General features: G+C 38.8%; 1 protein-coding gene across 6 annotated transcripts in view; it reads left to right on the top strand.

Moving 5' to 3' along the window:
- RNF157 (ring finger protein 157) overlaps positions 1–18354 on the top strand; it is a 136602-nt gene that overhangs the window by 85767 nt on the left and 32481 nt on the right. For all 6 annotated transcript variants that reach the window (XM_073606160.1, XM_073606158.1, XM_073606159.1 and 3 more), the window contains exons 15-17: positions 2023–2134; positions 9984–10186; positions 10263–10316. In XM_073606160.1, the coding sequence (XP_073462261.1) occupies positions 2023–2134; positions 9984–10186; positions 10263–10316 (369 nt within the window). The remainder of the gene's footprint in view (positions 1–2022; positions 2135–9983; positions 10187–10262; positions 10317–18354) is intronic.

The following is an 18354-nucleotide window of genomic DNA, read 5'->3' as shown; positions in this document are numbered from 1 at the left end:
ACCAACAACATCTTCTGATTGCCTATGGTTACATGTTGAGGTATATATATTTATGAATTATTTTTGAGTGCCTATGGTTTCTGTTTCAAACAGTAACAATATTTATTTCATTACATATTTTTTCTTCGCCTCTCTCCTCATTGGCTAACTGACTTTGACAGCAGCTGGAGCCAATGGCACTGCTGCTGTGTCTCAGCCAATTAGGGAGAGTCCTGGACGACCGAGGCACTTGTGCACATCGCTAGATCAAGATGAGGCGTTTTACGGGGGCTGAGGGAAGCTGCTATACACAGAAGGTTTTTTATCTTAATGCATAGAATGCATTAAGATAAAAAACCTTCTGCCTTTACAACCTCTTTAACAATCCATATCCTTTTTTGGTCTCTGCAAAAAGTCCTTAGCATATAAGCCACAAAATATATTTTTATCCGGTCAGGATGAAGTATTTGCAATACAAAAGAGTATTCAAGTCTGCCAGCACTTTATCAAGTTTTCTTTAACCACTTCAATACAGTGCATTTTCACCCCCTTCCTGCCCAAGCCATTTTTCAGCTTTCATCGCTGTCGCACTTTGAATGACAATTGCGTGGTCATACAACACTGTACCCAAATGAAATTATCATTTTTTCCCCACAAATAGAGCTTTCTTTTGGTGGTATTTGATCACCGCTGCGGTTTTTATTTTTTGCGCTATAAACAAAAGAAGACTGACAAATTTTTTCCTCAGTTTAGGCCGATATGTATTCTACATATTTTTGGTAAAAAAAATCGCAATAAGCGTATAGTGATTGGTTTGCGCAAAAGTTATAGCGTCTACAAAATAGGGGATAGATTTATAACATTTTTATTATTATTATTTTTTTTTTTTTACTAGTAATGGCGGCGATCTGTGATTTTTATCCTGACTGCGATATTGCGGCGGACATATCGGACACTTTTGACACATTTTTGGGACCATTCACATTTATACAGCGATCCGTGCTATAAAAATGCACTGATTACTGTATAAATGTGACTGGCAGGGAAGGGGTTAACACTAGGGGGTGATCGAGGGGTTAACTGTGTTTGCTAGGGAGTGTTTCTAACTGTAGGGGGAGGGGACTCACTAGGGGAGAAGACCGATCGCTGTTCCTCTGTACTGGGAACACACTATCTGTCTCCTCTCCCCTGACAGGACCGTGGATCTGTGTGTTTACACACACAGATCCACGGTCCTGCTGTGTTACTGGCAATCGCGGGTGTCCGGCGGACATCGCGGCCGCTGGGCACACGCACCGAGTGCCCAGTGACACGGCGGGCACGCGCGATCGCCATCGGCGGCGCGCGCACCCCCTGGTGGCCCAGGAAAGCGAGGCCGTCATATGACACCCACCCGCAACGAGAGCTGCTCCGCCTGGTCGTCAGTTGACAGCCGGCGGTCAGCAAGCAGTTAATTCTACCATTTAGGCTGGCCATACGTGAGTTATTTTTTTAACTAGTAGGTTGAACGAAAGAAAATGACTTGATTCCCCCATCTACACACTTGAGGTGGATAGGGGAATACCTCCCACTCAGCTACTCCCGCTGTCAGAATGCACTGATCAAGAGAAATTTTTCCAGCAGGCTGGTTGTGCATAAATCGATTAATAGATAGACTTGTGTACAAACAACATGCGCATACATGGATCAAAATTCAGCTGATCCCTGCTGAACTGGCTTAATTTTGATTCATGTACGGCTGGCTTTACACCATTTACATTTTTGCAGGCACCATTTTGATATATTGGGTACTACATCTTGCTGTCTACCTTGGTGACATTTTCTATCAACTATATTGGTGGCAATATAGTAAAATGCCAGTTCTTGTAAAAAAAAAAAACTTCATGTGGCTTATCTTTTTGAATTTTAGAGTGCTATACTGTAATAAATTGCACAACTTTGAAATAAACTGCCACACACAAAAAAAATAGACTTGAGCCCTGCTAAAACTTAAAGGACTATTGGAAAATAAACTTCACATTTATTGTTTGTGTTTTGCCCCAGGAGAATGGAGCTACCCCAGAGAGCGAAAACCTGACTCTGTCTTCTTCTGGAGCTATTGACCAGTCTTCCTGTACAGGAACGCCCCTTTCCTCCACCATCACCTCTCCTGAAGGTCAGGGACTCTGTATTAATCCTTTTGATTAACCAATGAAATGTTATATTCTCTCAAGGGGCTCATGCTGTCACAGGCCATAAATGTACATAGGCCACCATGTATACATCCATGCCTTTTTTTTTTTTTTTTTTACACTGGTCACTGTTTAACTGGAGACATAGGACAGTGGTCATTACAATCCCCCTTTGCGTCACGTTGCAGCTGTCCCTCATAGTGAGAAATATCAGATTACATTTTATATATTTGCTGCAGGTTTGTGTGGCAAAGCTTTTCACCTTCTGAGTCCACTCCAGACCCTTTGTTGATGCTTTGTGGAAATCTCTGAAACACCATTACATACATACAGTAAATGGAAAGTGTAAGAAATGCTGCTCTTATCTGCTGTCTAGGGATTAGCTAAGGTTCAGCCTGAACCAATGGGAAACTAACACATAATAGCGGGCTGCTGGCCCACTTAGCCATGGCAGTGGAATTCCCCACTCTGCAACCTGACATATCAAAGGGACAGGAATGCTGGAGACATCAGTAACCCATTATGACCACATGGCTATATTTGGATAATCTCTTTGACCAAATGTGTCCATGTAGCCATATTAGTTCAATGATGTCACCAACATTCCCTCCCCTTGTTATGTGCAGTTGCAGGGTTGGGAGTTCCAAGGCCTGCTGTTGTGACATTCCCACGGGTTTGGGCCAAAATGGAACTTATCCTTACTGCTGTCAATAGAAAGATCTGTTCAGACACTTGATCGCATGATGAATGACACACACTTCTATTTTAGAGTAACCTTTCACACAGTGCTGCAACACATCATCAGATGAACACTGTCAAATAACACTTGTCACTGGATAGAATTTCATATGTTTGGCTCCCAGGATTTACACTGTGATCAGGGCTGTTTTCAGCACATTTCTATGGCCACTCCTGCTCCTTGGTCATAAAATGATTAGTCAGCGAAACACATGACTTCCAAAGGTCCACAGGTTGGTCAACAGGTGAAATGATCAGCAGAACAAATCGACACCAGGGATGAGCTCAGGCGGGTTTGGACATGAGTCCGATCCCGGGTTAGCTTTCCCACCAGGAAAATGTCTACGCGGACAGCCAATCATCGGCTGCAAAAGCTCCCCGCCCCACAGCAGCATGTATACACTACCCTTGTCTGCTCCTGGGCCTATTTCACCTATGATTTTCTGTCTGCTTTGACAACTTTCTGGTGGGATAACTCAGGCGGGTTCTGATTCATATCTGAACCCACCTGAGCTCATCACTAATGGACAAAGATAGCTAACCCGGTGAAGGTGTGCAAAATCCCATTGACATTGCATTTTTTAGGTACAAATACAGTGCATTAAGTTCATGCTTTCTGCATCTTTGATATGATTTGGCATTACATATAGTTTAGTAGTAAAGTATATAAAACACACAATATACCTCAGCTGAAATTTGCAGATGGGAACAGGGTCTCCATCATAGGTATTGCTGGTTAAAGTGACAGTCTGGTCATCTTGCCTGAGACATCTGTATGTGTAGAGGATAAGTATATAGAGTATGTACTGTAATTCCGTTTGCTGTTTTTCAGAAAGAGAAAGTAACACTGAATACTATATGAATATATTATACATACTAATATACTTTTAAACATAACAGGTCTTCACTGTAGTCATCCAACCAGGGAGGTGGAGGGTGATAGAGGCAACATGTGTGCAAAATGATACTTGATTTAATCATCCAGTGCTGTGACGTTTCATTGACAATCTCCTCCTTCTGCATACTCTGCGTTTTGTCTCTCTGAGTATCAGAGGGTTTTCCCTAAAACCACTCAGATAGTGGTAAGGGAGTCAAAAGTATCAGAAGTGTCCTACTGAATTAAAAGACAGCTCCAACTTTTTAAAGGGTCAGTCTGCCCAGATCTAATATTTTAGCTTTTGTTTGATACTGAATTGTTAAAGAATTCCTGTGGAATTTTTGTACATCTTGAGCTTCCATGGGAATGTAAAGTAGGTTCAGGACCTGGCAGGGTCACCTGCAGTAAAGTAAATTAATAAATAGAAACAAGTTATTTTTACATTTGTTTTAACTGACATCATATGCAGATTAAAGCTTATCCCTTTGATCTGCAAAAATGTGAAACCGAGCAGATACAAAAGTAACAATGTTTCTAATATATATATATAGAGCTATATATCTATAGATCTATATCTATATATATAGATATATATATCTATATATATAGATATATATATATATATCTATATATATATATAGATAGATATATATATATATATATATATATATATCTATCTATCTATATATATATAGATATATATATATATATCTATATAGATATATATATAGATATCTATATAGATATCTATATATATATAGATATCTATAGATAGATAGATATCTATAGATAGATAGATAGATAGATAGATAGATAGATATATTATATATATATATATATATATATATATATATATATATTATATATATATATATATATATATATTATATATAAATCGATATAGATATAGATATATATATATATCTATATCTATCTATATATAGATAGATGATAGATAGATAGATATATATATATCTAGATAGATATATATATATATCTATCTATCTATATAGATATATATATCCGGTAACATTTTTTTGACAGCAGCAGATATTATAATGGTTTTACTATTTAAACATTAGGTCCCGACTGTGATTTTGACACTAACAAGTACAAAGGGGGAGAAGAACAGGAAGTACTAAACACATTCTGTGTACCTCGATTAAGTTTTTTGGACATGTACAGTATGTCCAGTATCCACAACTGGTTAAAGGTAATATTAAAAAAGTAGGGAAGATTATATAGAAAGTTCACTGACTCATCAAAGATAATGGTGCAGATCTTATAACCAAGTAAATGACATCACAGAGGTTGAGAGAAACCTACGGAAAATAGTAGGTTACTATATCAAGAACCAAGCAGTGTAGCTTATAAAGTAATACTGTAAATGTATTTTATTGTAGAAAATTCTTTATTGCCCTATATTCAAGTAATACAAAATTATGCACATTTAAACTTCTTCGCCCATTGAAGTTGACAACGTTGGTCAATCCAAAAACTTGTGTCCGGACCACAGTTGTACACAATTTCCATTATTTCACTTACCTGTACTTAGTCACTGTGAGGTGAAAGAAACAACTGGCTAAAGGCACTAAATACACCCAACTCCTAATTGTGGATGGATGGCAGACAACGTAGTGTTTGCTAGACTGAAATTGCAAGGAATGGTGTCAGCCTTGTCTTCTGCAGAACTACTGAATATTAGTTTATCTAGGGGGAGGCGTTTTGTAGTATAAGAGAAGAGCTGGTAGATTAGACACAGGGCAGGATCAGCAGGTATATGTAACAAACCAAGGGGGAGCAAATAAGAGAAGTTCATTGTTGGGGTGTTCATACATTCAAGTCAAAAGGGAAGATTAAGTTAAAGGACTAGTCCACTTTTTCAGAAAAACATGAAAAGGTGCAGCCCCCCCTCCACAGGCCCTGCTGCACTTACCTTCATGGGTGATGAGCTTTCGGGACGAATCGGAGTGATTCCGATTGGTCAAAGTAATTATGTATCAGCACTGACCAGTATTGCTCTGATCAATCACAGAAGCCTTACAGAAAGAAGGAGAAAAAAAAAACAAGGGTTTCAAAATCTCCAGACTGCTACACTGGCTGTGTGGACACTGACAACTCATTACCCATGAATGTAAGCACAGTGGGTACTGGATGAACGTGATGGCTGCCATTGCTAGTTTCTTGTAATACTAGTTGCCTGACTGTTTCCCTGGTTTTAATATCATCTGAACCACAGACATGGAAAAAGAAAGCAGATCACAAAAGTCAGAGGTAAGTCAGGAGTTCCTTTTCTGCATACTTATTTTGGGAGAATGATTCAGAAAACTGAAACAAAAGGGTCAGCAGACAGGCCACTAGCAATTGCATAATGAGAAATCAGTCTCTATGTTAAAATAGAGGCTGAACTCGAGAAGTGACGCTTTTTATGAATTTTTTTTTTTTTGTGAGAGTACCTAGTTTTTATAATTTGTTTCAGATGTCTTGCACCATGTCTCATAGGTTGTCCCGGTGGGCAGGTTAAAATGCATCAGGGTGTGTGGTTTGGTGGAGACATGTAGGCTGAGGCCGCTCTTTATTGTTTATTCACCGGGGCTGGTCAGAAGTAGCGGCTATCCTTTCTCTTTACATTTACTAACCCCCTGGATTGGTATCAGGACAAGGCTGCACCCCATGTTTTGGGACACATGGATATGTTTGAGCAATGAGGAAGCAGAACTATGTTTCTCCTTTCTTTCTCTGACCTGCCAGTGATGGATCGAATGATATACGATATCTGCAAACATCACTGGGCCCTGGAAATTACATATTTGTTTAAAAAAGAACAGAAAAGCACTTATGTGATGTCTTTTTTTAAATTTTTTTTTATGTCATAGAACACACCCTGGAGAACTGGTTTGGGGTCTAAAAGACCCCTAAAGTCAGTTCACTGGTAAGGGGACGACAACCAACTTGCCTCCAATGTGTGGCACATACTGTAGGTGGGACAAAGGCCCCGTCCCCTCCCTTGCTGGCACCCCCTCCTGGGCACTGAGGGGTGCCTAAGAGCCTGGTGCCCATAAGCATAAAGATAGGGTGCTGCATTCCTGAAATTCCAAGCCATTTAGCTCTGGGGAAGGGGGGGTTGCATGTTTATTTTAATCTTTTTTTACATTAAAGAAATGCAAACTAAATATTAACCATGGAAGTGCTGAACCTGTGTTAAAAGTTCTGCATTCTTATGGACAAAATAGTCCATAGCTCCAAATCCCAAAGCACTTTAAAATTACTCATTCCCTACTTCAAACAAGCGAATAGTTTGAATTCTATGCAAGATAAAAAATGTTGCATGAATATCAGAAGGAATCTTCATTTGTTGATTACTAAATAAGATGAACAGTACAGTAGAGCAGTTTCCCACTGAAGAACAAATCTTTGATTTTGAAATTATTACAAGAACAGTTTTCACACCATGATATTTTACACACATGCTGTCCCTATTACCTATTTTTCAAAATTACAGTGGGGACGGAAAGTATTCAGACCCCCTAAAATTTTTCACTCTTTGTTATATTGCAGCTATTTGCTAAAATCATTTAAGTTAATTTTTTTCCCTCATTATTGTACACACAGCACCCCATATTGACAGAAAAACACAGAATTGTTGACATTTTTGCAGATTTATTAAAAAAGAAAAACTGAAATATCACATGGTCCTAAGTATTCAGACCCTTTGTTGTGACACTCATATATTTAACTCAGGCGCTGTCCATTTCTTCTGATCATCCTTGAGATGGTTCTACACCTTCATTTGAGTCCAGCTGTGTTTGATTATACTGATTGGACTTGATTAGGAAAGCCACACACCTGTCTATATAAGACCTTACAGCTCAAAGTGCATGTCAGAGCAAATGAGAATCATGAGGTCAAAAGAACTGCCTGAAGAGCTCAGAGACAGAATTGTGGCAAGGCACAGATCTGGCCAAGGTTACAAAAAAAATTTCTGCTGCACTTAAGGTTCCTAAGAGCACAGTGGCCTCCATAATCCTTAAATGGAAGACGTTTGGGACGACCAGAACCCTTCCTCCGGCCAAACTGAGCTGTCGGGGGAGAAGAGCCTTGGTGATAGAGGTAAATAAGAACCCAAAGATCACTGTGGCTGAGCTCCAGAGATGCAGTCGGGAGAGAGTTGTAGAAAGTCAACTATCACTGCAGCCCTCCACCAGTCGGGGCTTTATGGCAGAGTGGCCCGACGGAAGTGCAAGGCACATGAAAGCCCGCATAGAGTTTGCTAAAAAACACCTGAAGGACTCCAAAATGGTGAGAAATAAGATTCTCTGGTCTGATGAGACCAAGATAGAACTTTTTGGCCTTAATTCTAAGCAGTATGTGTGGAGAAAACCAGGCACTGCTCATCACCTATCCAATACAGTCCCAACAGTGAAGCATGGTGGTGGCAGCATCATGCTGTGGGGGTGTTTTTCAGCTGCAGGGACAGGACGACTGGTTGCAATCGAGGGAAAGATGATGCGGCCAAGTACAGGGATATCCTGGACGAAAACCTTCTCCAGAGTGCTCAGGACCTCAGACTGGGCCGAAGGTTTACCTTCCAACAAGACAATGACCCTAAGCACACAGCTAAAATAACGAAGGAGTGGCTTCACAACAACTCTGACTGTTCTTGAATGGCCCAGCCAGAGCCCTGACTTAAACCCAATTGAGCATCTCTGGAAAGACCTAAAAATGGCTGTCCACCAACGTTTACCATCCAACCTGACAGAACTGGAGAGGATCTGCAAGGAGGAATGGCAGAGGATCCCCAAATCCAGGTGTGAAAAACTTGTTGCATCTTTCCCAAAAAGACTCATGGCTGTATTAGATCAAAAGGGGCTTCTACTAAATACTGAGCAAAGGGTCTGAATACTTAGAACCATGTGATATTTCAGTTTTTCTTTTTTAATAAATCTGCAAAAATATCAACAATTCTGTGTTTTTCTGTCAATATGGGGTGCTGTGTGTACATTAATGAGGGAAAAAAATGAACTTAAATGATTTTAGCAAATGGCTGCAATATAACAAAGAGTGAAAAATTTAAGGGGGGCTGAATACTTTCTGTCCCCACTGTAAATGGAACTTCAACCAACTTTTTTTTTTTTTTTGGCTAAAGTAGGAAAGGATTAGAACCTCTTTTGAGAGTGTTACTTTTTGTTGTGTCGCCGATAGGAAGATTTCTTCTTAAAGTGTTTATCAGGGTAAAAAAAAATCGGTATATTTCTGGTATGCATGTACAATTTCCCCATGTTTTATTCCTTTAAAATAATGATACAATTACAGAAAATACTAGTTGACCTGCCAAAAATCCAGTGAGCTAAATTCCTGTCTGGTCTGACAACACGGTGCCTCTGCATTACATAAATCCCATGCCGTGTTATTGGACCTGCCCAGTTCTTCCTTGCTGGTCTACAGAACAGCTCCTAACTGATAACTGTGCTGAAACGGGTTGTTATATGCATACCACATTTCTGGCAGGATTTGCTGATATTTTCCCCCATGTTTTTTTCTCTTTAAATTGCTATATGTATTGCAGAGATGTACTGAATATTTTTATTTTATTTTACCCAGACATACACTTTAACTTTCTATCCTGTAGATGATAGTCACCAGGACACGATTAAAGGAAAATCTTTCGAACTGTAACCCATCCCTCCTCTATTCAAAATAAAAATATAACTGTACCAGTCACATTTATGATTTATTACTCTTATTTTTACTGATGCGTTTTCACACGAAAATTCTCATCAAAATGAATGTCATTCATTGTTTCTGGAAAGTAACTCGTGAATGTAGATATTTTATTTCTTATGTATATTTAGGCAGTTGTTCGCTTTTCCTTTTTGGGTGGGTTGTTGGAGCTCTTTTTGTTTTACATTGTTTGTTGCTATGACTGAAACATTTCTTACACCAGCTTTGAGAATTCTGTTGCTTTATGCTTCTGTAACCATTTAACTGTACTCCTCACCCGTCCCTTTTCTGCCCATCTCTCACCCTGCCATATACTGGTTTATTTCTGTTCCCCTGCTTACCATTCCTTGCTCTGTGCCTCGCTCTTCTCTGTACCCTGTACTGTAATCCTCACTCTCATCTTTTTCACCTGTTTTATCTTGTTTTCCCTCTTCTGTCTTATCCTTCGTTGTCACTACTTCCTCCATTGCCCCATTCCACCCTCATCTCTTGCGCAGACCCTTTGAGCAGTAGCCTGGCACAGTCCGTAATGTCCATGGCCTCGTCCCACAGCCAGCAGTCCCAGCTCAGCACAGACACAGTGTCCTCCATGTCTGGCTCCTACACAGCTGGCGTGATGGAGGAGGAGGAGGAGGAGGAAGAGGGGATCACACCATCACCTCCAGTGGCACCCAGCGGTTCCCCATCAGAAGAGGGAGAGGTAAATCTTGCATTGCTTTCAGCACTATTCATTGATGGCTGAACATATACTAACCATCTACATGCCTCTTTTCCAGCTATCACCAGAGGGGCACTTTGTGACTGTGTCTGCAGATGAAATGGATGCAGAGGTATACCCCCCTAATGCCTGGGTGAAAAGGGGAGGGTGTGAATAGACAGAAGGCATGAAACAACATTACAGAGCACTGCTTGGGTCCTGCAATGCCTGTCCAATGATTGCGAATGGCACCCTAAACACACTATATAGTCAAGACCAAGGTGTCACATCACATGTTATCCATTGTGCACTGTGTCAACCAAAGGGCCATGTGCACTGTTGGGTTTGTTGTGTTCCGTTGGCTGCCCGTTTAAAATAAATGGACCACCTTGACACAACGCACACGCAGTAACGCAGCAGTAGTTTGTGAATCCAGCATTTATGCTTCGTAAAAAGCACTGAAAATGTTGCAGGCTTCAATTACATAGCTTATTAAAAACTTGCCCATTCTCACTATCGTGAAATAAGAACAATCTGTGTTGCTGCACAACAACCATTTGGACCCCAACTGCTATTCCAATGAAGGCTGCAGAAAAGGAGGATCTTGCATTTAGTATGCAAAACAGATGGTGCTTCTTCCTGACACTGATCAATGAGACCAGTTGATCTAGTTTGACGTCTCCTTAAAATTCAGTACGACATAATGTGATATTCCTTTGCTAATGCAGTTACTTTTATAAAAGTAACTACTAACTAGCTATTGCAGAGTCTTCAATGCCCAGGGAGGAATAAAGGAGCAATTCACAAAGCTATAATGTTCATTATTTTTAAAACTAGCACTATTTTCCAATGTATCTAAAGCCTTTTTTTTTTTTAAGTGATCAGCCCTGGATGAAGACTGCCTGCATGAGAGATTTAATGCAAGTAGCAGCAGTTAACTACTGGAACCGGCAGCCTCCCATTGCTTTCAATGGGGCTGTATCTCGCAGCTGATTGTGGGAATCCCCACTGGGGTTCTCGCATCTAATTGGAGGGTGGGTGCATTCGCAGGTGTGAACCCATAAGTAAACCTCTGCAAACAGGAGGTGATGGCTAGGGAAATAAAAAGGCATATTTCAAAGAAAGCAGACTATACATATGTAAATCGGGAGTTCTTCAAATGAAATTTTAAAAAAATATTGATTAGTAGTAGATTAGTTTGTTAGGTTTTATGGCAGGATCAAAAAGTATCCTCAAAGTATATCTTCTTGAGTGAAACTTCTTATTATACTAGTATACTTTTGGATGTATAGAAATCCTCTCCCATAAGGATTTTTCCTTGTCAAAAGAAGTTTATTGAGTATACAATGTTATAAAGATACATAAAGTAAGTTTACAAGGATCTATAAAGTAAGCTCATTGTTTTACAGTAGGGTTTATATAGGTAAATATCATGAAATTTCAAATATTAAACATTGGGTTCACGTAAACCTAAATTAAAGATATATATCATTTCCTTAGTTACTTTTGTAGGTATTTAAATGATTTATACCTACTATACATATTGTTTACAAGTAGAGTGTATATAGGTCAAATAAATTCTGATAATGAGCTTTAATCGTAAGGTGGAGAAAAGGAAAGAGAAAGAAGAAAAAGGGTTGAAAGGTAGAGGTATGGTCCACAAGGTTGTCCCGCTCGTCAGTTTATTATTCTTTTTAGTTTTCTTTGAAGCCTTAGAATGGGTGTCTCTGTAAGTCATTTAATCTGTTACCATGGCAACAGGACAGAGTCATTGAAGTTTGACAGGAACTGTTGTTTTATCCAAGGATGCCAAAGTTTTTCAAATTTTGGAATTTGATTTTGATCGATGGCTACCATCTTAGCATGGGACATTGTATTATTCATTCTGTGTATTGTTTCTGCTAGTACCAATGTAGGAGATTTCCATGCCTTGGCCACTGTTTGTTTTGCAGCCGTTATTAGTTGGATCATAAGTTTGAATTGAGAGAGTGTTAACCATTCCGGTTTTAGATTAAGTAAAGTTAAATATGGATCTGGTTGTATTATTTTTTTAAATATTTTAGATGCAATCACGAAGACTTCCTTCCAGAAGGTTTGGATTACTGGGCACGTCCACCATATGTGTAAATATGTGCCTATTTCTGGGCATCCTCGAAAACAAAGAGCTGAGGTATTAGGTGAATATTTTGCCACTCTAGCGGGTACAAGGTACCAGCGAGTTAGGACTTTATAATTTGTCTCCAGTGCTAAGATGTTGGGTGAAGATGACTTAGATGTGAGCCATATGTTAGACCAGTCCGTGTCTTCTAAAGTTCGTCCCAGGTCCTCCTCCCACCTCTGAACGTAAGAGGGTCTATTAAGATTTGCTACTCCATATAATTGATTATAAAGTGATAAAATTGTACCTTTAGCAAATGGATCTTTTGTACAGATTGATTCAAAAATGGATAATTGGGATAATGGTGTATCCCCCTTTAGGAATGGTGTATAGAAATTTTTGATTTGGAGATATCTAAATATCTCAGAGTTTGGTAGATCATATTTTTCTCTAAGCGATGGGAATGAAAGGAATGATTTAGATGCTATGAAGTCATTTAGTGTCTGAATGCCTGACGTTGTCCAAGCTTTAAAAGAATTTGGGTAGATCCATGCCGGATAAAAGGCCGGATTTCTGATAAAAGAAAGGAGAGGATTGTGTGGAGATTGTAACTGATATTTGGTTTTTAGTTTATCCCAGAGAGATAAGAAGTGTTTAGTTATGGGATTATGAATTTTAAAGCGGTCTTTAGGATCAAGCCATAATAAATTTGATATTAATAGAGGGTCATTTTCTGAAGCCTCTATAAATACCCATAATGGGATTTCCTGTTTTGCATGGTATTTGGACAGACTGGCCAAATGTGCTGCTCTGTAGTAGTTAGTAAAATTAGGGTATCCCAGGCCTCCTTTAATTTTGGGAAGATGTAGTGTGTGTATAGGTATACGTGGTTTAGAAGAGCCCCATATAAACGAAGTTGCTCTTTTTTGTACTATTCTCAAAAAATAGGAAGGAATTGGAATAGGGAGGACTCTGAATAGATAAAGCAATTTGGGTAGAATAGTCATTTTGATTGCATTAATCTTCCCTATCCAGGATAAAGGAAGTTGCGACCATTGTTTTATTAGATTTGTGATCTGTCTTAATACAGGAGGATAATTGGTTGAGAATAAGTCAGAATGAGATGCTGTTAAATGAATTCCAAGATATGGGATTGATTTTTCTGCCCATGTGAATGGGAGTGCAGCCCTAGCCGGGATCATTTCCATGTTTGTGAGTGAAATATTAAGCACTAGGCATTTCTTAGGATTAATCATAAGGCCGGATAGGGCTGCAAATCCATCAAGAGCTGGTATTAAGTTAGGACCAGAGACCTGTGGTGATGATAGAAAAAGTAATATATCGTCTGCAAATATACATAATTTGTGTGTAATACCTCCTACTTCAATGCCAGTTATAGTTTGGTTTGTTCTGATGTATTGGGCCATGGGTTCGAGTATAAGGGCAAATAATAAGGGAGATAATGGGCAACCCTGTCGGGTACCTCTTTCGATATTAAAGGCTTCAGATTTGTATCCAGCATATTTTATATAGGCTTTGGGTTTATTATATAATGCTTTGATCCATGTTAAAAAGTGGGGTCCAAAACACCATTTTTGTAATGAATATTGCATATATTGCCAGGATACTGTGTCAAATGCCCTCTTAATATCGAGAGATAGAAAACATAAAGGGATTTTCCGTTTTTTAGCAATATGTGCCAATAACACTGCCCTGTGTATATTATCGCCTGCCTGTCTATTTGGCATGAAGCCTACTTGATCTCTATGTATTAATTTTCCTATAATGCTATTGAGGCGTTTTGCTATTATTTTTGCTAATAATTTAATATCGAGGTTTAACAGAGAGATAGGCCGATAATTCACACAGGAAGTATCATCAGAAATGGGTTTTGGGATCATACAAACAATTGCCATTAGTGTTTCTTGCCGAAAAGAATGTCCATCTAGAAGTTTGTTAAAAGTTTCAGTGAGAATGGGAAAGAGTATTTCTGAGAATGTTTTATAGTATAAAGCCGAGTAGCCGTCTGGGCCTGGTCTTTTGTTAAGTTTTAGGTCTTTTATGGCGTTAGCAACTTCATCTATAGTTATAGGCTCATCCAAACTGCTTTTTTGATTCTGAGATAACTCAGGTAAGGTTATTTTTGAGAAGAAGGATTCAGCCTCTGTAGGATTAAATTCATTGTTTGTCTTGTATAAAGTTGCGAGATGTGAGTGAAATTTATGGACTATTTTAACTGGATTACAAGTGTAAACATTTTTGATAATTTCAAACGTATTGGTTTGAAAGATTTGTTAGTTGAATTTAATGCCCGAGCCAAATATGTACCTGGTTTGTTTGTATTCATGTAGAAATTGTGTTTGGAGCGTTTGAGGGATTTATCAACTGACTCAGTGAGAAATAGATCGTATTCCAATCTAGATTTTTCCAGATGAGATTTTGTACTCTGAGCTGGATTATCTTGAAATGATATGTAGGCTACATTAAAATTGAGTTCTAGTTTTTTTGCTAGATTTTTGCGTTCCCGTTTAAATAGTGCCATTTGTCTTTGTATTGTACCACGCAAGACAGGCTTATGAGCTTCCCACAGTGTTATTGGGGAGATGTCTGTTGTATTATTAATTGATATGTATTCCTTTAAAGCTTGTTCAATGGCCATCTGATGTAGTGGGTGTTTGAGCATTATGTCCGGTAAGTACCACGTTGGGTCATGCGCTTTTGGTATGGCTGAGGCTATAGTAGTGTATACTGCATTATGGTCAGACCACGGAATCGGAATTATATCTGATGCAATAATTTCTGGTATCATTCCTATTGTTAGAAAAATATGATCTATTCTGGTGAAGGTTTGATGAGGGTGCGAGAAATAAGTGAATTTCTTTTTCATTGGGTTACTTTCTCTCCACGAATCTACCAGATTGTATTTGGAAAGAAGTTGAGAAAAAGGTAATCTAGAGGTTATTTTGGATGGTGTAAAAGGTGATTTATCTAGAAATGGGAGGAGGACCTGGTTCGAATCCCCACACATTATCACTGTTCCTATTTTGTGTGTATTAATCACTTGTAATATATGTGAGAGGAATGGTGTAGGTTGTTTGTTAGGAGCGTAGTAGGAAATCACTGTGATTGCTGTATCCATTATATAACCCATGAGTATCAGGTATCTACCTTCTGGGTCTTTAATTTCTGATGATAAGGTGAATGGTGTGGATCGGTGAAATGCAATTAGAGTTCCCCTTTGCTTGGTACAGGCAGAAGCCGTGTAAATTTGTTGATAAAAAGGAGAAATATATTTTGGAGTAGAATCTTTGGTGAAGTGTGTTTCTTGGAGGCATACTATGTGAGCCTTCTTGTTATGAAAAGTACGGAAGGCTTTGGTCCTTTTTTGAGGGACATTTATTCCCTGAACATTCAGGGAAAGTATATTCAGTGGTGCCATGGCAACAGATCAAATAGTTTTGACTTACTTTTTGTTATGCAGAGCTGACTGCGCAGATCAACCTGTGTGGACTGAAGAGATGAATAGATAGAAAAGAAACCAGTGAATTCTGGAGTAAAGAGTAAACAAAAAACATATGAGATTAGATGATACATTGTATAAATTATTTTTTGCAAGTAATCACAATTTACCCGTGAAAGAGAATAAATATCTCTCTCAGGGGAATAAGTGCCTTCGTCACACTCCCACATAATATGGTTGGGAGAATGAGGAGGGCTAATGGGGGTACACGGATCTTCCGCTTACAGGAGAGAAGTGCTATGTCAAAAGACATCAAAATGATGTTTCATTAATTGGAGTGCAGAATATAGTTTTTGTTGAAATTATTTATTCCAGGGTGGTTGTATATGGTTAGTCTTGCCCTAGGCTAAATAATTCAGTTAGAAAGGTACTGTTAATAACTTTGGTATTGATGAAGATAGTTTGAATTATTTTGGGATTTTAACCCTTTTAGAGTAAACAATTACATTTTTTATTCATATGTAACTGTTTAGATATGTTAACTCATAAAATTGAGGTTGTATTGCTTCAGATTAGAATAAACAAAAACATAATTCTAGGAACTAGTTAGGTAATAATAAATTTTTTTTTTAAGAAAAGAAAGAAAAAGCTTCCATTACTTCTGGATTATTGAACATATTTGTCCTAAAAAGTAATAAATCTATTGTTATTACCTGATAATATATAACTGAACAAGAATTTCCTTGTTTCACTTATATATTCTAAGGCTATATGAATCAGAAGTAATAAGAAATATAACTGGAATGTAACATGATCCCACACAGTGTGTGACTATCAGAATGCAGTTACATTCAGTTATAAATACAGGTTTTTTATAGAGAACCATCTCTTAGTATAATAAATGAAGAGATATCAGGAATTAGGATGTCAGTCCATTGAATCTTCTTGGTCCATGGATGATGTGGCATAACGGCCTCTTTTGTGAGAATGATGATTCCCATTTTGTTCTGAAATTTTCTGAGTGCTGCCTGAAGGTGAAGATGATGCCTTTCTTCAGCGTGTGGGAGAGTTGCTGCTTGTGGGTTCTGTCAGATTTAATTTTAAAAGGGTTTGTTGTAGTTCATCTGCTGATCTGCTTCTGTAAATTGTACCTTGGTAGTTAAATCTGACTGAAAAGGGGAAGCCCCATTGATACATAATGTTGTGGCGTTGCAGTTCCATTAGTTGGGGTTTCATGGATCGTCTTTTAGTAATAGTAAGTTGGGATAGGTCAGCAAAAATTTGATAATTGTGTCCTTGAAAATTAAGTTCCTTTTTTTCTCTTGCAGCAATTAGTATTTGTTCTTTCGTTCTGTAATAATGAAATTTTGTGATTATATCACGTGGGGGTCCATCTTTCTTTTTGGCTGTGAGGGCTCTGTGTACTCTGTCCAATTCTAAACGTTCAATAGGGATATCTGGCTTTAGTTCTTGTAATAGAGCAGTAATAGTAGATTGCAGGTCTGTCACAGTTTCAGGTATTCCCCTTATGCGCAAGTTTGAACGTCTGGCTCTATTTTCGTAATCTTCGAGCTTAGTTTGAAGTATTAAATTCTCTTCTTTTAATTGTTCCAATTCTGTTATATTTACTTGGGTTGTAATTTCAATTTCATCCATTTTTATTTCTAGGGCTGCGGTGCGGTTTCCCAGCTCTCTTATTTCTTTGGTTAGGCTTTTTGTTATTTGGTCTGAGGTTTGTTTTAAAGCCTTATGAAGCATCTTTTCAAATTGTAATAATATTACTGGGGATGCTGAGGAGGCTTGTGGAGAAGTTTGTGAGAGGATTTGTTCTGTATCTGACTCAAATGGAGAGTCTTGCTGTGACATTTTCTGTCTGTGAGAGCGCCCTGATGCTGTATCTTGTGAGGTGACTGGAGCTGCTTTAGTTGCAGTGAGTGCCTGTGAGCTCTTTGTGAGGTGATTTTTATTTCTGTCACGGTTTCCTCCCAGTACCATATTTCTTGCCCAAACTTTCACAGTTTGTTCCCTGGGGCAAAAAGGTTCAAATGGATACCTTTTGAGCCTGCAGGCTCCGCTTTGTCCTTCTCTTCTCTCCTCAGCGGTGCGGAGCTCTAACAATGCATGTCTGCTCCGCTAGGCTCCGCCCATCTCCCCCCATCCCCCCATAAGGATTTTTAATGCCTAGTACACACTATCCATTTTTTCTTTTTTCGTTCAACCCAGCGGGCTGAACAAAAAAGAACTGAGGAGCTCAGGAGGAGCTCCCTGTACTAACTATATGCGATGTTAGTACAGTGATCTCACTGCTGAGCTATTGTGTTCTGACATGGGGACTGCCCCCTGCTAAACACACTGGTCAGCGCTCACAGCCATTAGCAGCCAGCGTTGATCAGATGTTGCTTTTCCAGAAGGGCCATTCAGCAGAAGCCGGACAGGCTGGTGTACATACGGGCCGAATGTGGGAAGGTTTCTGTTGAACCAGCCAATATTTGGCCCATGTGTACAGGCTTTAGATTGTCTACAACAGACGACCAACTGCAGATAAAACTGACCGTAGATGATTCTGTTTTTTTTTTGTTTTTTTTTTATCAGCCAGGCAGCTGATCAAATAAA

Source organism: Aquarana catesbeiana, linkage group LG12 (assembly GCF_042186555.1).
Source record: "Aquarana catesbeiana isolate 2022-GZ linkage group LG12, ASM4218655v1, whole genome shotgun sequence".
Classification (NCBI taxonomy): domain Eukaryota; kingdom Metazoa; phylum Chordata; class Amphibia; order Anura; family Ranidae; genus Aquarana; species Aquarana catesbeiana.
Note: the sequence above shows the minus strand (reverse complement) of the source record. Positions and strands in the feature narration are given on the sequence as shown.